At 36.2% G+C, this 24973-nt stretch overlaps 2 protein-coding genes and 1 pseudogene across 3 annotated transcripts; 1 reads left to right on the top strand and 2 right to left on the bottom strand.

Annotated features, from left to right (window-relative positions):
- Window positions 1-3749: 3749 nt before the first annotated feature.
- On the bottom strand, window positions 3750-4715 carry LOC308565120 (olfactory receptor 52N2; the record flags this gene model as incomplete). Its single annotated transcript, XM_081153930.1, has 1 exon — window positions 3750-4715. The coding sequence occupies one exon, from the start codon at window positions 4713-4715 to the stop codon at window positions 3750-3752; it is 966 nt and encodes a 321-aa protein (XP_081010056.1).
- A 7391-nt stretch (window positions 4716-12106) lies between these two features.
- On the bottom strand, window positions 12107-13058 carry LOC308565135 (olfactory receptor 52N2-like; annotated as a pseudogene). Its single transcript has one exon. The product of its transcript is annotated as an olfactory receptor 52N2-like (transcript).
- A 10765-nt stretch (window positions 13059-23823) lies between these two features.
- Window positions 23824-24789, top strand: LOC308565526 (olfactory receptor 52N5; the record flags this gene model as incomplete). Its single annotated transcript, XM_081154855.1, has 1 exon — window positions 23824-24789. One exon carries the CDS (start codon window positions 23824-23826, stop codon window positions 24787-24789), a length of 966 nt encoding a protein of 321 aa, XP_081010981.1.
- Window positions 24790-24973: the final 184 nt, after the last annotated feature.

The raw sequence follows: 24973 nt of genomic DNA, 5'->3' as shown, positions 1-24973 counted from the left end.
AAAAGGTAGTAGAGAATAAGAAAAAGTTAATTGGGAAGAGACCTAGGGCTACAGATTATGAGGGCAACATAGCTCAAGAAACTGAATAAAAGGCTAAATGCTTGAGACTAAACAGAAGACCATTGAATAAATACATTTGGACAGAACCCTCAGAATACCAGGTGAGAGACCTTGGTGACTATAACAGAGCAGCTTCATTTTGAGGATGGAGACATGCACCTGTGACCCACATACACAAAAAATCCACTTATTTAGGAACCAGAATCTGTCCTATTTTTCTCATGAGGCTGATGTGGGTAGAAAGTGATATAATTTGCTAAAATTTTCTTATGAAATTGAAATAATATTAAATGCTGATATAAACTATATTTTTACAGTTGTTCTCTTCCTTTTAATAACAATGACAACAACAACAACAATATCCATGGTCCCCCATTTAGTAATAAAGTTGGAAATAAAGTGGATCATTTAGAAATGAAGTGAGGCCAAATCATCTGCTATGAAGAACAGGGGAAATAAATGGGGAGCCGGAAAAGTTCAGTCACTGCCTTAAGCCTGAGGAAGTCTCTCTAAAAATGGTGGTTTCATATTTAAGATTAACTTTGTTGCACTGAATTTTGTAAAATCAGTGGCTTTGTAAGACAAGGTCCTTGTTTCAAAGAACAAAGCAAATATCTTCATCCACTGATGAGAAAAATAAAAAGTAGAAACACAAATTAAGAAGGAGAGAGAAAAAAAAAAAGCTTAGATTTTAATGAAAGTTATAGTGTTGGTAAACCAAAATGTTCATTAACGGAGATGTTAAAAAACCGAGGTACCACTGTATAGCCTTTTATTATGTTAAGGTATGTTCCTTGTATATCCACTTTGTTGAGAGTTTTAATCATAAAAGGATGTTGAGTTTTTTAAATGCTTTTTCTGAAACTACTGAGATAATCATGTTATTTTTATCCTTAATTTTGTTTATGCGGTGTTTCATGTTGATTGACTTGTGGATATTGAACCATCCTTGCATCCCTGGAATATATCTTCCTGGATCATGGTGTATGATCTTTTTAATGAATTGCTGAATTTGGTTTTCTACTATTTATTATTATTATTATTATTAGTGATTTTAGGGAGAGGAAGAAAGAGAGAAAAAGGGGAGAAAAACATCAATGTGAGAGAGAAACACTGACCAGTTGCCTTCTGCATGCACCCTTACTGGGGATCGAACTCGCAACCTGAATATGTGCCCTGACTGGAAATTGAACCTGCCACCTTTTGGTGTATGGGATGTCACTCCAACTAACTGAGCCACTGGCCAGGGCTGGTTTGCTAAAATTTTTTTTTTTTTTGTAGTGACTTTATTAGGTTTTAGTAGCAAGGTAATGCTGGCCTTGTAGAATGAGTTTGGGAGTTTTTTCTCCTCTTTAATTTTTTTGGAATAGCTTGAGAAGCATAGGTATTAATTCTTTTTTGAATATTTGGTAGAATTCACTAGTGAAGATGTCTGGTCCTGAACTTTTTTTGTTGGCAGTTTTAAATTACTGATTCAATTTCATTTCTACTAATTGGTCTGTTCAGATTTTCTGTTTCTTCCTGATTTAATCTGGAAAGATTATATATTTCTAGGAATTTGCCCATTTCTTCTAGGTTGTCCAATTATTTGTGTATACTTGATCATAGTATTATCTTATAATTCTTTGTATTTCTGTGGTGCTGATTGTCAGTTCTCCTCTGTCATTTCTGATTTTAATTATTTGTGCCTTTTTTTAAAAAAATAAGACTATCTAAAGATTTATCTATTTTGTTCATCTTTTCAAAGAACCACCTCTTTGTTTTGTTAATGCTTTCTATTGCTTTTTAATCTTTATTTCATTTACTTTCACTCTAATCTTTATTATTTCCTTCCTTCTACTCATTTTGGGCTTTGTTTGTTCTTTTTGTAGTTTTTTTAAGTGTAAGTTTAGATTGTTTGAGATTTTTCTTGTTTCTTGAGGTAGGCTTGCATTGCTATAAATTTTCCTCTTAGAAACGTTTTTGTTGTGTCCCAAATATTTTGGATTATTGTGTTTTCATTTTTATTTGTATTAAGATATTTTTTTATTTCCTTCTTGATTTCTTTGTTAATCCATTAATTGCCAAGTGGGAGTTTCTCTTCTTTTTTTGCCTATCCCCAAGAATTAAAAAAAAATCCTCACCTGAAGATATGTTCATTGATTTTTAGAGAGAGGGGAAGGGAGAGAAGGGAGGAGAGAAAGAGAGAGAGAGAGAGAGAGATCCATCCATTGGTTGCCTCCCACATGCCCACAACCTAGGTGCCCTGACCTGGCAATCAAATCCACAACCTTCTTGGTGTACAAGACAATGCTCCAACTAACTGAGCCACCCAGCCAGGGCTGATTCCTAACTCTTAATGATTGTTTTGTTTGATTATTAATCTTTGTTGTTGATTTTTTTTCTCTGTCTTTCCCCATGACCCCCCTCACCCAAAAGAGGAAAGCTAAGATATTCCTTGGATAACACCCAGATTCACAACTTCTCTTCTTTTTTTTTCTTGGCAAGAGTTCCAGGGTTGGAAGCAATTTGCATTTGGATTGGCTTTCTCTTTGTTCTGTATATTGATTGTCTTTATGGAAGATATTCTTCTTTATTTATTTTTTAGTGTTTTTTAAAAAATTTATTATTGTTGAAAGTATTACAGATGTCCTCCTTTTTCCCCCTTTCTCCCCCTCCACCCAGCTCCTGCCCCACCTCAGGCCTTCACCACACTATTGTCTGTGTCCCTGGACTATGCATATAAGCATATAAATTCTTTGATTAATCTCTCCCCACCCCCCATTCTCCTTGCCTCTGAGATCTGTCAGTCTGTTTCATGCTTCCATGTCTCTGGACCTATTTTGTTCATAAGTTTATTTTGTTCATGAGATTCCACATATAAGTGAGATGATGTGATATTTGTCTTTCTCTGACTGGCTTATTTCACTTAGCATAATAATCTCCAGGTCCATCCATGCTTCTCAAAGGGTATGACCAATAATATGACCTAAATAATACCTCAGAAAATGAAATGAATGAATACTCATACTAATAATTTAATCAACGCTTTTGGCTGCTTAACTGGTAACATTACAATTATATTTTTAGATGTAAAATCATGAAGTTCCCAACCTGATGAAATGGAAAAAGCAGAACTCTTAGACATGTCTTGAATGAAATGTAGATTATTAAAAAAAAACACACCCCAAACCATTTAGCCAATAATTAAAATTGGGAGATTTCACAAAGCATCTAAATATAGCTTGTCTTAACAGATACTAAAAAATTTTTCAACACTGGGCCCATGATATTCCATGGCAACAGTGTGCTTGAATGCTTAAATTGAATAAAGTTTGTCTTTTACAGAGAGGACATGCTTGCTCTGCATCGCCACAGCTTCCTCTTCTTATGCACTATGCATACATTGACACCAGGCCTGTAACCCTCATTCTGTTACCTGTTTGTTTTCATTATACATATGAGTCTATAAATTCCTATGTAAAACCCAAAATCTATGAGGGATAGGTATGTTACCTCTTTTTTCTGCATTCTCTTCTTTGGCAGATTTTTACACAAAATAAACATTTCATAATATATACTTGCAAATATTTCAGAAAATCTATACATTAGAAGACTCATTTTTAATTCCATTTTACTCACATCTTTTACAAATGTCACCTCATTCCTTTTTTATCCCCAACTCCCCAGCAATATGTCTATTTTATGATTTATTTGTCTTGGGTAAGGACAACCTTGTCTCCAAGTAAAAATTTGACCACACCTTCTCGAATCTGTTTGGTTTTGACTCCATAAACAATTGGGTTCATTGTAGGGGGCAGGAGCAGGTAAAGGTTGGCCACAATGATGTGTATGTGGTGAGGGATACTGTGTCCTCCAAAACGGTGGGTGAAAAAAGTGAAAAAAGCTGGGACATAGGTGATCACAATGGCACAGATATGAGATGTACAGGTGCTGAAGGCTTTATGACGAGCATCTGCAGATGACAGGCTCACAACAGCTCGCAATATCATCGTGTAAGACAGGGAAATACAGCAGATGTCAAACACACCAATAAAGAGAGCAACCATCAGGCCATAAATAGAATTGATCTTGAAATTGCCGCAGGACACCTTGGCCACAGACATGTGGTCACAGTAGGTATGGGGAATGAAGTTGCCCCGGCAATAGGGCAGGCGCTTGGTGAGGAACGTGAATGGGATGATGAGCATCATGCCCCTCAGAATGGTGGCAAGACTGGCCTTGGCAATGACAGGGTTGGTGAGGATGGTGGAATAATGCAAAGGGTAGCAGATGGCCACATAGCGGTCCAGGGCCATGAGCATAAGCACCCCAGACTCCATCCCTGTCAGCATGTGGACAAAAAACATCTGGGCCAGGCAGGCATTAAAGTCAATTTCCTTGAGGTTGAACCAGAATATACACAGCATATTGGGGACAGTGGTGGTACACAAGGTGACATCTGTGAAGGAGAGCAGGGCCAGGAAGTAGTACATGGGCCGGTGCAGGGCCTCCTCATGGTTGATGAGGTAGATGAGCCCAGAGTTCCCCAGGATAGCGATGATGTACATGAAGCAGAATGGCAGGGAGATCCAGATGTGTACAGCTTCCAGACCAGGAATCCCGTTCAAAATAAAGAATTTGGGGGTCAGGCTGGAGCTGTTGGCTCCAGACATAATGGCTGACAGGAGTTGGGCATTTTACTTTTCTTAAAAATGATAGTTTCCTGGATGAAGAAGTGATTCAAAGGTGAGTAGAGGGCTTGGAAACTACATGCAAAACAAACAAACATACAAAAACCCCCAATAATATTTTGAATGAGAAGTGATTAAGTTCCCTTGGAGTCACGTCGTCAAATTGTATATTTCATCTCTGGTTCTTATCTAGTATGTAATATTGACAGGTTGTTTAGCCGTTTTATGCCTCAGTTTTCTCAATCTAAAATGGGGATAATATACATCTGTAATATTTTGAACAATAAAAATAAAAAAATAAAATAAAATGGGGAGAATAAGCGTGCCAAGCTCAGAAAGTTTCCAGATTATTCAATAAGATAATTTACGTGATATGTTAAAACTGTGTATAGTACATAGTGAATACTCAGTAAACATTAGCAGTAATACTGCTGTCGTCATTACTTTACCTCACTTTAAAGCATCCCAAGCAATCAAACTTACCTTTATTAATATATCAAGGAAATTCAAATGAAGCCACTCAACCCTGCTGTAACTCAAGTGCCATCGTGTACTTTACGGTGGGAAAGGTGGTATGAGATTTTGAAAATTGTAGTTATATAGGGTTATTGAAAAGTGAGCTTTAGAGAGAAAATGCTAGTTACTAGGGACTCCAAGAGACTAAAAAATATTCTCACATCTTAGACAGAAAAAATTATAAATGTCTCAACCTTGGAATGAAATCCAAGGACATCTTTTCCAGTTAAATCCCTGAAAGGCTCCTGCTGGTCTAGGTAACTAAGCACGTGGACACTGGAACTTCTGCAATGAGAACTGGTGTGCATGAGATACCACCTCTAATGTCTACCTCTTTCTAAGGTAGCCAGAGGGCACTAGAGCCACAAGACTGAAAAGAAAAGACCAGGATATTAGCGTATCAGAGGAGGAAGAATTTTTGTCTCTGCACATCTGGCTTCTAAACTAAAACTGATCATGCATCATGGAAGGCTCTCAGGCTCTTCCAAGCGTCAACGCCATATAACTAAACAATTGTTCTATACTCAAATCATGAGCCAACAGACAGACAAACTCAGGGCCAGTCTTTTTCCCCTCTCAGTAAATGATTTCTCTTTACACCTTCCCTGCCAGTTATTTCTCAAAGATGCATATGAATTCTGCTATTAGACATATTCAAAAGAAGGAAAATGAAATAGATGAGTGTCTGCTCTTTGAAAATATGAGAGCCGAGCTTTATTGCATGCTTATTTATAGAGACATGGACATTCAGACTCTATGAGTTTCCTATACTAACTAGCTGTATGGACTTGAACAAGACTTAACCTTACTTTTTACAATTTTTGTGACTTTTGAAGGGAGGGGCAGGATTAGTGAGAGTTAATCCTCCAAGTGGTACCTGGCATCTAGTAGGTAATTAATGCATGTTATCTATTATAATAATAGATAATAATTGCCAAATTTTATGCTAAATCATATTTATTTAACAGATCTTTATTGATTGTCTTTCACATGCTAGATATCATTCTAGTTTGTAGAAATACATTAATGTACCAAACAGACAGAATCCCCTACACTCATGGAGCTAATATTTCAATGGGGGTTGAATCCTGTATTCAAATTTACAAAAATTCCATGGACATATGTTATTATCATCATTTTATATGTGAGGAAATGTAATTCCAGGGTGAATCAATAAAATGCCTAAGTCTACAAATTTTAAAAACTGGTAGAACCATGATTCAAATTGTGACTTTGAAGCCATGGGTTTCATCAACTTATACCTGTTGTCCTAACTTACTGATTCTAATTTTGATATATAACTGCATAAACTGAGCATAACTAGCTTAAACAAATCATGATGGGATAGGAGAAAACGTATTTTTAAATAGTATCGTAGGGAAGATATAGGACAAATGTGTAAAGTGGCAGGGAGTTAGTCTTTAGCTAAGGGAGCTCTCACACAGAGAAAACCTATCTGTGAGAGAGGACCTATCTATGAGATAGTTGCAGTCGTTTTCCTGGACTTGCTCATATAGACAGAGTTATATGGAAGGATTTCTATAAGGAAGCCCCTTCCAGAAATTCCTCTCAATACTTTCTAGGATTCAAGTGTAATCTTCCATTACTTGTCCACAAAAACCATTTTTACTAAAAGCTGTTCTGAATATAGATATTCATGAATTCAGGAATAACCCTCTTTTTCCCCATCTTGTTGGAGTCCACTATTGTCTAGACTTCTTTATCTTAGTTAAATTATGAGGTAATTTAAAATTTATTTCACAATTCAGGGAACACTGCTTTTCTTCTTAGTCCCACCAATGGTCATCTATTCTGGTTGGAGTAAAGAAGAATTACTGCACTTCCAATCAACCACATCTCAAACACTTGTATTTCTTGTACTACAAGCTTTATTTACATTTGGAGAAAATACAATTTTTTGGGAACCATCCAAACTCACCTCAGTGTTGGCAGAGACCAGACTCATGGGCATGGCTGAAACTCCTGAGCATCAAAGAGTTCTGCAACAACCAGATTCCACCTCTGCATTGCATTTCTGTACTCTTTGAGGGTTCCCCGGACATGAGTGTCTACATTTGATTGGATCTGCACACTAGATGTCTCAGAAGGCTCTGGTGAGAGTAAATAACCCTTGGGATTTTGAGATTATTTCTATATTTATCAACTTTTTAAGCAAGAGTAAAAATACAAAACAATAAGAGTATTAATGTTAGATATCTTTCCCCAGGTATGTATTCTGATGAAGTTCTGATAGTCATAAGAATTATTTTTCATTAATCTTGATTTATAAAATAATGGTCTAAATATATAATCAGAAAACCCCCAAAATGTATTAAGACACTTATAATAGCAACCTTAACTGTCCCATCGTCCCGAATATATATATATGTGTGTGTATGTGTGTGTGTGTGTTCAATGCATGTAAACCATCTAGTGAAATGAGGCCAAAAATGCTAAGAAATGAACATAATTGAAACTGTAATTATTGCAGATTGATTATGTACACAGAAAAACTAAATGAAATCTATAAATAAATCATTAGTCCTTAAATTATTTTCCTTAAAATTACTGCTATTTGTTCTTTCTCATCAAACCATGTCTTCTTGTACAAAATTCAGATTGTAGTAACCTCTCGTGAATTTTCTTTATTCCCTCTCTTCCTTTTACTTCTTACCCTTCTTTGCTCTTCTTTCTTCTTGACTTCCCTCTTTTATGACCCCCAAACTCCCAGCTTTCACTGCAACCAGAGTTCCTACTACTAACCGAGGTTGTATTTTACCCTTAGGAGCTATACTTAGGAGAATGCCCCACTCCACACACACAACTCTTCCTGCACAGCACCTCTCCACCTCCTGGCAACACTTTGCACCCTCAAACCCATACCCATTTGTCTACAAACTCTTTATTCCCTACTGCTGTCTAGGGGTGTAGGGTGTATTTGGGTGCATAGATATAACATTAGTTGGAAAAATAAATCTGTGCCTTGCCCATCTAACATAAAATTACCCAAAATATAGATAGGTTTGCACAATTGTCCAGTTTCTACAGATATTAATTGCTCCAAAGGAATCAAGGGAGAATCTCAGACTAATGGGGAACCTCTTGCCTATTGACTAAAATAGTTTGATTTCTGATCTCAGATATAAAAATGTTAAATTCAAAATTCTCATCTCTGATTCTCACCCCACAAAAGCCATCCTTGTGCAATCTTGTTAGCTTTTCTATAAGACTGCCTTGGAAATAGTTTTAGGTTTTTTGTTCTTTGTGTTGTTGTTTTTTTAAAGACAGGCTATGTCTATGGTATTTTTAATCTCAGGGAAAAGTAAATTTGCCATTCACTGATGAGCCAGAACTCAGGGAAAGAGTGAGATAAGATTCCCGTTATGTATTTTGACTTAATATTGCCATGTAGTAAAGCATAAAACACAACTGTTAGAGACTTTAGAGAGGGTCATGTGGAATGCTCACTGGACTTTGTGTCCTCTCATTTTTACAGTCTTGTTTTGTTGTTTCATTTTCCTTATCTCTGTACATCTACACATATGACCAGTCTGAGATGGTTGTCCAAATGGTTCTAGAGACTCTGCGGGAGCAAAATAATTTTCACCAGCTTTGGTATTACCTTGTAATTTCCTTCCACTTCCTTTCCTTTGGAAATATTAATATCTCATAGTTTGAAAGGAAATATGATTTAGCTAAATTGAAATGTGAGCATCTTTGTACTTGATACCTTGATTGGCTCTAGATCTAATCAAATGGTGTGAGGTGGATGTGAGAGGGTTGGGCGTTTCCCCCAAGCCCACTGAGCTCTGCCTTGGTTTCTAGGGCAGGGGAGAAAATTTGAAATGAAGTGTCTGCCACCATTTTTTCCAGCCCTCATATCTCCTTTTCTTCTCTTCTCTTCCTCCCCTCCCTTCCCCTCCCCTCCCTTCCCCTCCCCTCCCTTCCCCTCCCCTCCCTTCCCCTCCCCTCCCTTTCTCTCCCCTCCCCTCCCTTCTCTTCCCTTCCTCTTTTCTTTTCTTTTCTTTTCTTTTCTTTTCTTTTCTTTTCTTTTCTTTTCTTTTCTTTTCTCTTCTCTTCTCTTCTCTTCTCTTCTCTTCTCTTCTCTTCTCTTCTCTTCTCTTCTCTTCTCTTCTCTTTTCTCTTTTCTTTCTTTTCTTTTCTTTTCTTTTCTTTTCTTTTCTTTTCTTTTCTTTTCTTTTCTTTTCTTTTCTTTTCTTTTCTTTTCTTTTCTTTTCTTTTCTTTTCTTTTCTTTTCTTTTCTTTTTTCTTTTCCCCCTCCCCTCCCCTCCCCTCCCCTCCCCTCCCCTCCCCTCCCCTCCCCTCCCCTCCCCTCCCCTCCCCTCCCCTCCCCTCCCCTCCCCTCCCCTCCCCTCCCCTCCCCTCCCCTCCCCTCCTCTCCTCTCTCCTCTCCTTCCCTCTTTCTTTTCTTTTTTTCTTTTTCTCCCTGCTTCATTCTCTCTCTCTTCCTATGAATACTGAGTAGAATTTTTTCCCATCATCACCTACCTTATAATGATTTTTAAATTTCTCCATGATTCTGGCCTGCTGGCTCTAATTCAGTTGTCTTAGTTTTTAGAGTTGTGTGTTTTTCTCCCCATGAAATCCATTTTTGAGTTTGTAATGGAAAAGATGACAAAATTAGTTGGAGATTGTTACTCAAATAAATTTTATTTTTATTGGACTTTATTTCTCCAGATTTTTAAGTTTATGTTCCAATTTTACCTTGTTACTTATGCTGTTGTTATTGCCTCCCACACTCCTTCCACGCAGCATAAGACTATTAACATATAATATTTAAATTGTAATCTTAATGTTCTGAGATTAATACAATCTTGCTATTTTTGTAGCTAATATTCTTTATCTATAAAATGAAGATAACTACAGCTACCCCATAGTTTGGAAGTAAAAGCTTAATGACATTATATATGAAGCATTATTGTAATATCTGACAAAATATGTTTAAAAAGGGCAGTTTAGAAAAAGTAATTTCTTAATTTGTTTGCTACTGTTTTGGTGTGGTTTAAATGAGAAAACCTGATGAACAAAATCTACCAAATCCAAAACATAAATCCAAGAGATAGCAACTGTAATGATTATATGTTTATAATTTACATGACATAGAGGCATTTTATAATCTAAGAATTTTTATTTTATTTTATTTTTAAAAATTTTTATTGAATTTATTAGGATGATATTGCTTAGTAAAATTATATAGGTTTCAGGTGTACAGTTTTATAATACATCATCTGTATATTGTATTGTGTGTTGAGTACCACAAGTCAAGTCTTCTTTTATCACCATTTATCCCCCCTTTACCCTGTTCTACTTCCCCCAACCTCCTTTCCTACTTGTGATAACCATACTGTTATCTGTGTCTATGAGGGTTTTTTTCCCCTAAATCCCTTCACCTTTTTCATTCAGCCCTGCAATACCCATCCCCTCTCACAGCCATCAGCCTATTTTCTGTATTTATGTGTCTGATTCTATTTTGTTTGATTATTTTGTTCATTAGATTCAACATGTAAGTGAAATCATATGGTATTTGTCTTTCTATAAGTGGCTTATTTCATTTAGCATAATACTCTCCAGGTCCATCCATGCTGTCGCAAAAGGTAAGACTTTTTTCTTATGGCTGAGTAGTATTCTACTGTACAAAAGTACCACAGCTTTTATATCCACTCATCCAACTATTTTTTTTAAAACAGGGTTTGCTTCCAACATGTGAAAATTATACTGCAAAAATACATGGTGTAACTAATATATTTCACAGTAGTTTGACTATGTGTAACATGATATTAAAATATATTTTTCATATTAGCCAATAAGAATATAATCTTAATCAATATAACTAATATTTCTACCTACATATCTATTTGTATCCAAACCTGATCATGTTCTATTACTCCTCTCAGGTATGTTCTTATTTTTTTTCACTTTTCATTCAATCTTGCTATTTTTGCATACCACATTTATCATCCCACTTCCATTTTTTTCTGTTATTTCCAGAAATGTAAATAAAGTACTCCTTTCTTCATTGTGCCTGAGCACTCAACTGTTTCTGCTTCTATATTAAAGTCAAGTAAAGTAGTCAAGCCCAGGCATCCTTGATTACCAAATTATATAAACTTTATTCAGGTCTCCTTTCCACTATTTATAGATCCTTTCCTCAGACAGCTGTCAAATAGTATCCACTATGCCTTTCAAAATTCTGCTTCAAATTAACTCCATGGAGTAGTTCCCAGATTATGACAAACTCCAGTGATCTTATTTCCTCCAGCTCCATTTGTATGTTCACTTGTATATTCATAGGAATCCAAATGACTACATGAGTAACAGATGGCAGAGATAAATGAGCAGACAAGGATTTTTTCTGAAGTGATACAAGTATCACATAAATATGAAATTAAAAGGACCTCTGGAATTCAGCACGGATGTTCTGCGGAAGTGTTTCTTGCTTCCCTGTAACACATAGGAACAGTTTGCGATGTGCCTTCCCCAATCACCTGGTGACTCCCAAGGTTATCTGATTTTCTTTATTCTTTCCTATGTACTCCTCCCCAGTGCCAGGAGCAATTGAGTTTATTTGAAGTTGAATATCCTAACTATTCCACTCTCTGTCCATTTCACAGGGTTTAACTAAAGTCAAACAGTGTGAAAAATATAATTATTTCGTCTATATTTTCTATCTAATTAGAGGTCTTAGATTAAAAACTGTGTGATTGTTGCATAAATTTTATAACACAATATTGACGTGTTTTCTCCTGACCTCGTGGTTGAATTTTGCATTTACCCTTCTTCCTCTATAACTTTTGTCTTTATCTTTATGCTAAATTCAGAATTCTGCTCTCATCGATTTATCTCAAACACAGAATATCTTTCTCTCTAAAGAACAATTTGATAACTCCTTCACGGATCTGCCTGGTCTTCACTCCATAGACAATTGGACTCAAGGTGGGAGGCAGCAACAGGTAGAGGCTGGCTATGAAAACGTGGACGTGGTGCGGTGTGGTGGTCCCCCGAAGCGGTGAGTGAAGAAGTTGAAGGCTGGGACATAGGTGATGACAATATGTGTGATGTACGTGTGCTGAAGGCTTTGTGTCGGGCATCTGCAGGTGACAGATTGAGTACAGCACGAATAATCATGGTGCAGGACAAGGAGATACAGATCATATCAAACCCTCCAATCAACATGGCAGCTATGAGACCATAGATAGCATTAATCTTGATGTTGCCACAGGATAATTTGGCCACAGACATATGGTCACAGTAGGTGTGGTGGCTGAGGTTGCCCCTGCAGTAAGGAAGACGCTTGATCAGGAAAGTAAATGGGATCATGACTAACACACTTCGAGAGAACGTGGCAAGCCCGACCTTGGTAACTGTGGTGTTGGTAAGGATGGTGGAGTAGCGTAGAGGGGAGCCAATGGCCGCGTAGCGATCCAGGGCCATAAGCATGAGCACCCCGGACTCCATGCCTGTCAGCATATGGATGAAAAACATTTGCACAGGACAGGCATTGAAGTCAATCTCTTTGAGACTAAGCCAAAAGATACATAACATATTGGGGACAAATGAAGTACACCCATTTACATCTGTAAGCGACAGCAAGGCTAGGAAGTAATACATGGGTCGGTGCAGGGCCTCCTCGTGTCTGATGAGGTAGATAAGCCCACAGTTCCCCACAACAGCAATGATGTACATGAAGCAGAACGGCAAGGAGATCCAGATGTGTGCAGCTTCCAGCCCGGGAATCCCACTGAGGATGAAGTATCTTGGTGTGAGACTGGTACTGTTGGCTCCATGCATAATGGTCAGTTGCAAAGATGTTACCTTTCCTACTAAGAAAGGTGTCCTAGGCAGGAAGATAGTCGTGGTTTTATTTTCAGCCAGAGACAAAAGATGAACAAGTATTTTTTGCACACTATAAGTAATAATTTCAGGAGAAAAATCATCTTTTTGTACGCAGACTGGGTTCTTTGATACTACCTAGGGTCTTGAGTCTATTCCTGAATCAAAAGAATGTAAACATAGTGCAAACATAGTAACAAAGCGCTGGTTTTACTTACTTTTATACTGTACTATAAACTCTGTCTATATGTACTTGCTTAAATTCCCAGGCCAGTCACTAATACTTGCTTTTGCCCCCTTGACTAATTTCCAAATTATGGACTTTGTTTAAATAACACCGATACTCTTCATTCCTCACACAATTTTCCTTCTTCCAAGAAGTCTTTTCAGATGTGTCCACTGGGTTACAGCCAATCACATTATGTGAGCACCTATTGATTGCACACAGGTATTATGGGCTGAGGATGATATATCTACAAGTCTAAACCTTGCAAGTCTGGATTTTCAGAGTCAGAATAATCAAGGACAGAAGATTTGATAGGCTAAAAATTTATATATTAAGTGCAACTTAACAAAACATGGCCATGTGCATTTTGCATTATACCTCTAATTGTTTCTTGCTGGTAAACTTGAAAGATTTTAGTATTTATGTTTTACCAATGACATTGTTGAGCTCTAATTAGTTCTCATAGTTTCTATTAATTTTCTCAAGTCTCTCTGTAGATAAGCATGGCCTATGTCTCTAAATGTTTGTAATTTTTATGTCTTCTTTTGGTGTATTATTTTTAGCCCCCAAAAGACTATGAAAGTTTATATTGAATAAGATGGAACCTTCATTAATTAATTATTATTATTATTTCTGAGAACACTTAGCTTTCCGCATTTCTTCTATATTCTGGGACAAGGATCTAGTCAGAAAGCTTTTTTTTGAAAGACTCCAGGACCTTTTTATTTTTGTTTTGAGAAAATTCTTCTTTCTCCTATTTCTAAAAGTCTTTCCTTAGCTATTGTTTGTTTGAGACCATGAACTTGAATCACTCATTTTACACAAAGCATGATATTACATATTTTATAGAATTTTCAAAAATTATTTTATAAATTCTCTTGTTATATTTTATTTTTCCTCCCATATAATAGCCTTCTCCAAAGTTTTAATTCTCATTGCTTCTCTTTTCTCTCTCTCTCTCTTTTTTTTTGGAGGTGGGCATGATGATTTAGCCTAGGTTTTCTATATGTGTTTTTTAAAAATCATTGATTTTAAACAGTAGATAACTTTTCAAATGATGCTATAGAAACAATATCAACACATAAAAGAGATAAAAGTAAATTTTTCTAGAAAACAGGAAAAGATTAGTACTGACTTTAGAAAGCAATTTGCTCAACTGTAAAATGCTTCTAACACTAAGTGGAATAAACCATGGAGATTTTCACCGCAGCCTGAAACACAACAAACAAAATATATAGTACAGTCACAGTATTGTTAGTATTATTACTGTTATTTTGTTTCACAAAGTAAATGTAAGTAAAACCATGACTAGCCACCCTTTAAACCTCCAGTATTCTTACATCTCTCTCAGAGCAAAAGCCACAGTTTTGTTTGCAACATCCTGCACAATTAGTATCCTTTCCAATCTCTGAATGTGTCTCCCACCACTCGAACTCTGACCCTCTCAGTCTATTCATACCTACTGGAGGTTTTTCAATCTCAGCAAACATGTGCACAACTCAGAGCATTTCCACTTGCTATTACCCCTACTCATATTGTCCTTTCCCATGGCACATATCTTCAACAGTTCCGTCTCATCTCAGTGTCAACTCCGAAGTAAGGCCTCTTATCTCCCAATTTAAAATTGCAACCCCCAACCCCTGCCAATCTTGGCATAACATCTCCCTTTCCAGATTTTCCTTACTCTACTGCCATTAGTATTGCCTGTGGTCCTGCCAGGGATTTCTGTCTATTTTGTGCACTGTTATATCTCTTGCACTTAAAATAACGACTGCTATAAGAAAAAAGTTGTATAATGAATGAATGAATTTGAAAAACCTTCTTTTTGGTTGGTCTTCTTACTTATACATAAATACCATAACAAATCAGTGTGCATATTGAAAAATAAGAGTGCATTAGGGGAAGGCAAACATGATTACAAAGAATCTTAAAGGTTAAAAAAAATGAAATTAGAGATATTTAGAATTAGGATGAGTACACAAATTAGATGCAAATCATTGCCTTTTATTTTTTACATGCTATGGGCATACATATGATGAACAGGAAAAGCTATAGAAATGTAGATTTGGGTTCAAGGAATGTTATTGATTCATGAAGAAAGAAATCTCTAGTAAGATAACAAGGTTACTATCATTGAATGTGTCATGAATCACGGTCACTGGGATTCTTTCTAACTCCTGTACTAATTAATTGTCATTGTCTCTTCCAGAGGAAAACTCCTCTATCTATGGAGAGCAGAGAAATATTTCTATTATTGTCAGAAATATGCTTGCCTGTAACATTCTCCCTGTGTCCTGTCACATCAGCTCATGGAGTCTCCTTCCTCCAGTGCCCAAACTACATTGAATATTTTCCCCCTTCTTCTTCCCTCTTTTTAAGGCAGTTTGTCATGCCCCTTGGTTTCAGAAGTCTAAAGAGTGACATAATCCAGTTTTCCTTATTCCACCACCCTCTGACTCAAATGCCCCCTATTTAGCTGCAATTTTTCTGTGCACCATATATTTTTTCCTTCTGTCACCCAAACTCACCCTGATGCCAGATGTTTTAAAATTTCTATTCATGATGATATTGCTCAGAAAAATTGCACAGTATTATTTGGGAGCCCCTATTTAACAACACTTAGTGACTTCTCTAGGGATTTCCTGAGCAAAAGGGGAATGAATATTTGTTAGAGCTTCACAGATAAATGTCCCATAGGTCTCTGATGGGAGAGGAGGTAAACTTAGCTTTGTTGAAATTAGATCTATATTTAAAATATATTTGAGCAGGGAGAAAATAGCCTCAATAATTATCCTCAAATTTTAACAACTTTTTCCCCCCAGAATAAATACATGAACTGTGTGTGATATCTATTGAAGTATAAACTGGGAATTTCATCTGACTTCTCAGGATGCTTCAATTTTGTTTTATAACTTTTGTCATAGCTTTATCTGCATAGCATGTATAGGTCTCAAAGCTCTCTAAAAAAATTTAATAAAAAATTTTGAAATCATCTATACTAGAAACTTATTAAAATATACTTTTTTTAATAAGGTTGAATGGTATGTATATTTGAAATATTGCACTGTTAAATGCATTGTTTCCCCATTTCTGCTCCTTTCTACCTCAGTAGATATACAGTTTTCTTTAAAGCTATAAATTTTTTGGTTGATCTTGACCAAGTCTAAGGAAACATAGAAGATTAGATTGAAATTCTTTCAGTAGTGAAGGGATTTGGGGGAAGGAAGCAGAGAACATCATGACAATAATTTAATATCGTCCCTTGTGTATGTAGAAGTGAGTGCAGGCTATGTTGGAAGGTGAAAACAGTAAGAAGGAATCTGGTGAAATGGTACATCTTTCTTCTAGAACAGGCAACTGTAATGGGCAGAACCCAGGAAATCTAGATTTATTTATTTATTTTTGCAGTGAATGAAACCACTCACCAAAGCACATAAAATGAAACAAAACTAACTCTATACAACAGAGCTTCTACCCATAGTGAATCTTCAATTATTCAAAATCCAGGAGGTAAATCTTCATTCCAGATCAGACACTTACAATAAATGAAAAGCTTAGACGAAAGCTTTCCTCTTGAAATATGCTGAGTTTCAATATTACTAGCATTAGGAGCAATAGTAATTAAATGACATAAATAGTAAACTAGCAGATGGCAGACATGCTCCAAGTTCCTCAAGGTAGAAAATCTTTGAATGACATATACTTGCTTAAAATCTTGTTTGCTTTTTGTCTGTTTTTCTAATTAAAAACTATATTAAGCAAGTATGCATGCTTATAAATATTATGCATATATTACATAATATATTCTTATGACATAATACATAAGTGTGAAAGGTGAAATGAAGTGTTTATCTACATATACTTCTTAGTATCAGCTGAAAGAGTACAGAAATATGTGCCAAGATGTCTAGTAAAGACTATTCCTTCATGTCTATCAGTGGACCTAGAAAGGAAGAAATGAAATGGATAAGAGGGCCACTTGATAAGAGGGAATTAGAAACTTCTTTGTTTTTCCTGTCTTATAACTAAAAACAAACAGGGTTAGTATTATTATATGTATAATCATATGAATATTGAGTATGAACGTATATTACTTTACAGCAAAGTCAAGATTGTATTTCCCTCTGTATTGGTCCAATGTCACCATCCTTACTGTTTTATTGCAGGAAAATATTTTCAGCATCAATATGTTTCAGTAATACCTGATAATATATTTCACCCATAAAACAATGGAAGGATGTCTATAAAAAATAAGCAAGCAGACAATTAGAAATTAACTTTTATTCATATGTATAACAGAAAAGTATGAATGATACCAAAATATCTAAGGTTTTAATTTTCTTTTTCTTGACAAGGATTATCTGGTATAAATAATTAAAGTGATTTGAATAAGCTGATCTGAATTGATGTGTAAGTCACAGGGAATTTGTCCTTTTGAAAAATTTATTTGTATGAGATATAATTGACATATAACATTGTGTAAATTCAAGGTATAAAACCTGTGTTGATTTGATGCATTTATATATTGCAATGTGTTTACCACCGTAGTGTTAGCTAACACCTCTATCAGGTCACATAATTATCTTCTTTTGTGTGTGGTGAGAATAATTAAGTTCTAATCTCTCAGCAACTTTGAAGTTTATAATACAGCATTGCTGCCTATAATCATTATGCTGTGCATTAGATCTCCAGGACTTATTTATCTATTAGCTCCAAGTTTGTACCCCTAAACAACACATACCCAGTACCCCACTCCCAGCTTCTGATAACCACCATTCTACTCTCTGTTTTAATAAGTTTGGCTTTTTATAAAATTTCAAATATAAGTGATATAATACAATATTTGTCCTCTATCTGACTTATCTCACTTAGCATAATCCTCAAGTTCTATCCATGTTGTCACAAATAACAAGATTTCCTTTTTTTCTCATGACTAATTAACATTCTGTTGTGTGTGTGTGTATAAGTAGAAGCATTCAGTGATAAAATAAACTGTGAATTATGATTCCATGTTTTTTCTTTTTTCAACTTTATTTTTGTTGTTTACACTATTAGACAAAGATATCTCCATTTAAAAAAAAATTACATATGCATGGAAATAGAAACACACAAAATCCTAATAACAGGTATTTGTTAGTATCAGAAGTATGTATTATATAAAAATGTTTTTATTATTACATTTTTCTCTTTGGAATATTTATTTTTATGAGGCATAATTCGTGTAATAGTTGTGTAATATGAGGGCAATGCTTAAGAATGCAGAATAACAAATAACTAAACACTTGTAAAATCACACACATATATGAATTTTGCCTTATTTTTAATTGCCATGAATTCATTGTCAAATTATGAAAGTTAAAGTGCAATAATGTTCGAAGAGTATAAGTGATGCTGTGTCTTTTTCGTCTTTGCTTTATCTTATTAGGGTGTTTATATGTTCATGTTCAAAATCCTTTTTGGTATAATAGGTGTAAAATAAATTCCTCAAAAGAGGAAAAAAATTAGATAAGAATTTTCAACTTCTAATCCTAATGGTGGTGTACCTGTAACATGGAAATTACTTTCTGGACTGCCCTCATTTGGGGGCCAGCTATGGTTGGGGGTTTTATTTTGTCACCTAAATACTTATATGAAGCTTTGAACCGTGTTTTCCCTTTGGATTCTGTGGTCCCTGGGGGCTCTTAAACTGTGTTTTACATTGAGATTTGGGAGCCTCGAGGATATGAGATTATTATGAAATTATGCGTGTTTCCTGTGGGAAGTCAGCTAGACTAAGCACTTCTGATTTAAGGTTTATAAGGTGAAAACAGGGTGCTCCCATTATATACATTCCTGGGCCTTCTCCCTGGCATGAGCACCTTCCATATTTCTTCTTGTCAGGAGCTATATTGTGGGTAAGGTAATGCTTTTCAGATGCTTTGATTCTAGGCTTATTGTGTGACAAAGCCTAGTCTTGTTCCATTCTGCCTGTGTCATCATAGGGGTCAAGGGCATGGCTGTACAGAGGATGCTGGTGATTTCTTAGCTGGGAGGAATTAAGATGAACATGTTATTCTGCATTCAAAGCCAAGACAATGCCAGCAAGGGATATGTGCTCTTGTATGGGCAAGGGAAAAGCTAGATGCTCTCCAAATCTCCTTTAGAGTATAGATAATTCTTCCTTTTATATTCATTCATCTTTACAAATATATTGTATAATGGCAGTGACATAGAATTAGACAATAAAATCTTTACAATGTCTCAGATCAGGAAAAGATAAATAGGTCCATTCTTTTCCCTCCAAGTGACTAGTCCACCCTTCCCAAGCCCCTTTCTTTTCTTCAATTCAGTAACATAACTTAAAATCAACCAATCTTACTCTGAGTTACTTCTTTTAAAATACAGGTTCCGTCCTCACTCATGCAGTAAAATAGGTGGCAGATTTGGTCTATCTACTAAAACAGTTCACAAATCAGTAAAGATATATAATAAGTATACAAATATTTCTAGCACAAGTCCCCAGTTCATCATCATTATGAAAAATGGAGAAAATATGAAGGCAACAGAGAAGGACTTTCAAGTAGAAAACCTGGTGTGGCTTGAGAGAAGGGGATGTGCTTCACCAGTTTTCAGTGTAGAGAGCACAGAATTCCATATTTGTTGGCAAGCTACTGAACATACTGAATCTTGCTTGGATAAAATGGTTATGATAATATTGAACTGGTTGAATCATTATAGGAATGTAATTAAATTCATAAATAAATTTAAATAATAAATAGGTAAATATATTTAAATAAGTAAGTACAGACAACCAAAGAGTATTGCTGATGAGTACTTTTTTGTTTTTGTTTTTGTTTTTGTTTTTTGTATAGGAATATGGGTAAATATTTGAGTTGGTATGCACGTTGGCTATTTATGTACAAGGTAAATCTAAAAGAAGTAGAGCAGAGGCATAAAAAGTCCTTATGCTAAGTGCCAAAGGGTTCATTCCCTGGCACATGGTGAAGGATTAGTGGAATTTTAGAAAAATTAACAAGTGGTTCTTGTCCGTTTCTGTCTGATTTATTTTGATTAGTATGCTATTTTCAGGGCCCATCCATGTTGATGCAAATGGCAGTATGTCGTTCTTTTCTTATAGCTGAGTCGTATTCCATTGTATATATGTTCCACATCTTCTTTATCTAACCATCCATCAAAGGACACAAAAGAGAAAGCAACAGATGAATGAACAAACTCATAAACACAGACAACAGTGTGGTGGTTGCCAGAGGGAAAGGGGGGCAGGGGAGGTAAAAGAGGGTGAGGGGGTGAATCAAACATATAGCGATGAAAGGAGGCTAGACTTTGGGTGGTGAGCACACCGTGCAATATACAGATGATGTGTTATAAGATTGTACACTTGAAACTTATATAATCTTATTAACCGATGTCATCCCAATAAGCAATAAAAATTAGCAAATAGAATTGTTTACCTATAGTTAGAGCCCGCATACTTGAAATATTCAGGCTCGGTGATAACACTATGTGTCCCCTTCAAAAAATTAAATTGGACACTTCAGGAAAAACATTTCAGAACAACTACAACAAAAAATGATGAAACACTTCCAGAGAATCTAGAACTCTTTTCTGAATCCAGCTTTTTATCTCTCTCCAGGGCGTCAGGGAGAGGATTATTCAAATGATTAATAAGATTTTATTCTGTGTCCCAGCCCCTAAATTCCTCTAAAAATATGCTATCCTAGGCCATCTCTAGAGAAGCACGGCATGGAAGTGAGAAGGAAGTGAAAAGGCAAACCTATGTGGCCTTGCTGGGTGCCAAGCAGTACCTGATTCATCCTAATTTTTCTGGGCACTGGAATCAAGGGGTAATCTAAAGGAGCCTGTTTTGTGTTTTAAACAGCCAGAGGCAACAATGGGTACTGCACATACTTTGTGTCAAGTGGCTGCCCAGTGTGGGATGGGGAAGCAGCAGAAGGAGCAGTGAGACCCCCATCACTGTACTTTCCATCAGATCCTGGAGGCTAAGACACATGGATCAGGTAATGGAAGCTACTGTCATCAAGGAGGAAAGAGACACTGTGATTAATATGAGGTGGTACAGTGTGGCATAACTTGGTGTGGTATGCTTTTTGTAGTGTAGTATTGCTTTGTTTCTTTCATTAAAAAAGGCTCAATGTAAGACTGAAAGAAGACCTTGAGGTGGACTTCTCCTCCTGTGCTTTAGTCATTACTGTATTTCCAATACTTTCCTGTATTCTGTCTCCTTCTCTTCCCCAGAACCACAGGCAAAAATAAGGAAGTGGGGGGAGGTTGAGGGTAAGTCTGAATGGTACGGGTAACCAAATTACCATCCCCTTTGAAAGAGAAAGTATAAATCATCCCATATAACTTCTGGAAGTTGGCTGAAATACTGGGCAAGGAGAAATTATAAGAAGCAGGAGCTGTAGAGGTCTCAAGTTAGAAACACTAATCCTCGTATTCCTCCAGAGGGGGAAAAAACCCCAAACAAATAAACACAAAAACAAACAAATGAGAAAATAAATCACTGATCCACTATTTGTTAGCCTTTATAAAGGATTGATTTTAGCTAAACAGATGTGAAGTCTGAGCTAGAAAAACCTGGATTTCACTCTGAATTAACCATTAATAGCTTTGGGAAAGCAAATTAAACATCCTGTCCCTGAATCAGGGAATTTAGTGACCATAGCTTACCCTGAACTCTGGAATACATAGTGCTCTTTAAAGGAAGTGACATTCTACTTTGGAGGTCAAAGACTTATCATGATGAATATATGACAGAGTGACTTTCAAATAGGGGAAATAAATTGAGCAAAGCCAATGTAGTATTAAAGTATATGTAATATTTGGGTATTGGCAAATAGTCCAGCAAAATTTAAGCATGGAATGCTAGGATGCAGTTTATCATTCAAAGCAGGAAGTTTTGGATGCTCAGGAAATGGAAAAAATGAAATGAGAAAGAATTTAGATAAGATTAAATTTTTTAAAAAATGTATCTTTATTGATTTCAGAGAGAGGAAGGGAGAAGGAGAGAGAGAGATAGAAACATCAATGATGAGAGAGTCATTGGTCAGCTGCCTCCTGCAGGCCCCCTATTGGGGATGGAGCCTGACCAGGAACTGAACCTCGATCTCCTGGATCATAGGTCCATGCTCCAGGCCAGGTCGGGCAGCCTTGCCGGGCAGACTAAATTTTTCTTTATTGAATGCCATGCCAAGAATTATAGAAAGACATTGAAGATTATTAAGTAGTGGATTAAAATGTCTTCAAAATGATACTATAAGACAAAACTGATTTAAAAAGAGGCAAAGCAAATAAATAGATGGATGTAGCTAGGTGGTCTTTAAAAGACAATAAAGTGGTGATAGAAAGGAAGGCCTGAATTAGAAATATTTCTGGATTAAAAATAGACATTTTTTCTTATCTGAGAGCAGAGTACAGATAATAGACATGCTGAGGTGACCTGGTTAAGTTAAGAACCAAGACACTTTAACCTATAAAGAAATTATAACCAAGATGAGGTAGAGGAATACCTGAGATTATCACAAATATGCTGGTAAATCATGTGGTAGATGATGGCGCTATTATCCAAAAAACAACAGAATATGCTTCTCCCAAATTGTGTAAAGACAAAAGACATGGAAAGAAAATATATGACCTCATTGACTTTGGCTGATTACAGGGTATTTGAGAAAGGGAGATTTCTTATTTTTTCTCTTTCATGGGACATTCAAGTTAGATTGAACTTCTTGGCCACTGTTTGTGCATCTCATATTCATATAGCATCTACACTTGCATTTTGAGTTAGTATATCCAATTCACCAGGATACTAAACTGGGTGTAACATCAACTCCTGATTATTTTTCAGAACTCTTTCAGGTGCTTATCATTAGCTTTACATTATATGTGAGTGACTGAGGCTTCAAAAATGAAGTCATACAATTGGTAAGAAAGAGCTGAAATTTGAACACGATCTTATTTGGTATAAGTAACTATAATCTCCTCATTACACATTGCCACACAAAATGTCATAAATAAATTTCAGGCCATCCTTCACACAATTATAACTTGCTATCATAAGCAATATACTCTGTTAAGCTAAGATCTAGAGTAGAGACATTGCATGAATGTTAGAGTCATATAAGAATATCATTTCTGTCCCCGAATCTAATTTTGTACCATTCAAAATTATTGGATATCTCTGTGCCTCAGTTTCTTTTTCTATTTGATGATAACAAACAATTACAACTCTGTAATCATGACTTTAAAAATTACATTTAGACTGTTCATAAAACTTTTAAAATATTATGTGTAATATAGTATTATTCAATAATTTGTGTTTTCTTAGTCACTATTATTCAAAATTGTTAGTACCATTATAAATGTAATTTTATCCCAAATTTGTTTGCATTCTCAAGGATGATTTGAATTAAATTTCTTCTTAATTTCTTCTCAGAATAAAGACTTCTGGAAAACTAACATTCATCTATTGAATTAGTTATGCTGGCTTCCAACAATTCATATGTGGCTCCAAAATCTTTTATTCTTAATGGAATTCCTGGTCTGGAAAGAGTACATGTATGGATCTCCCTCCCATTCTGCACAATGTATATCATTTCCCTTGTGGGAAACCTTGGCCTTGTGTACCTCATTCACCACGAGGAGTCCTTACATCGTCCAATGTATTTCTTTCTGGCCATGCTCTCCCTCATTGACCTCTCTACCTGCACCACCACTCTACCCAATGCACTCTGCATCTTCTGGTTTAATCTCAAGGAAATTAACTTCAATTCTTGCTTAGTTCAGATGTTCTTTGTCCATGGGTTCACAGGTGTGGAGTCCGGTGTGCTCATGCTCATGGCCCTGGACCGCTACGTGGCTATTTGCTACCCATTGCGTTATGCTACCATACTCACCAACCCTATCATTGTCAAGGCTGGGCTTGCCACCTTCTTGAGGGGTGTGCTGCTAATGATTCCTTTTCCATTCTTGGTCAAGCGTTTGCCCTTCTGCCAAAGCAACATTATCTCCCATACATATTGCGACCACATGTCAGTAGTGAAGTTATCCTGTGCCAGCATCAAGGTCAATGTCATTTATGGTCTGATGGTTGCCCTCCTGATTGGAGTATTTGACATCTGCTGTATATCTGTGTCTTACACCATGATCCTCCGGGCAGTGGTCAGCCTTTCATCAGCAGATGCTCAGCAGAAGGCCTTCAGCACCTGTACTGCCCATATATCTGCCATTATCATCACCTATGTTCCAGCATTCTTCACTTTCTTTACCCACCGTTTTGGAGGACACACTATTCCCCCTTCTCTTCACATTATTGTGGCTAATCTTTATCTTCTTCTTCCTCCAACTCTGAACCCCATTGTTTATGGGATAAAGACAAAACAGATCCGTGACAGTGTCATAAAGCTCTTCCAGGGTGAGAAAGGTGCAAGTATTCAGGACAATTGAAATTAGATAGAAGAAAAATGAATGAAAAACAACAAAAAAGAAACTCATGAATGACATCACACATTTACTCATGTGTGGTATCATATATTTCCTGTGATCTATCTCAGATGTATGTTTTCTGCAACTATAGTGGGGAAATTTATAGCTATTTCTGGATTTATATACTGGCGACTTTCCCTTATTT

This window comes from Miniopterus schreibersii (assembly GCF_964146895.1).
Source record: "Miniopterus schreibersii genome assembly, chromosome: 12".
NCBI lineage: Eukaryota > Metazoa > Chordata > Mammalia > Chiroptera > Miniopteridae > Miniopterus > Miniopterus schreibersii.
This window is presented reverse-complemented; position numbering and strand designations above follow the sequence as displayed.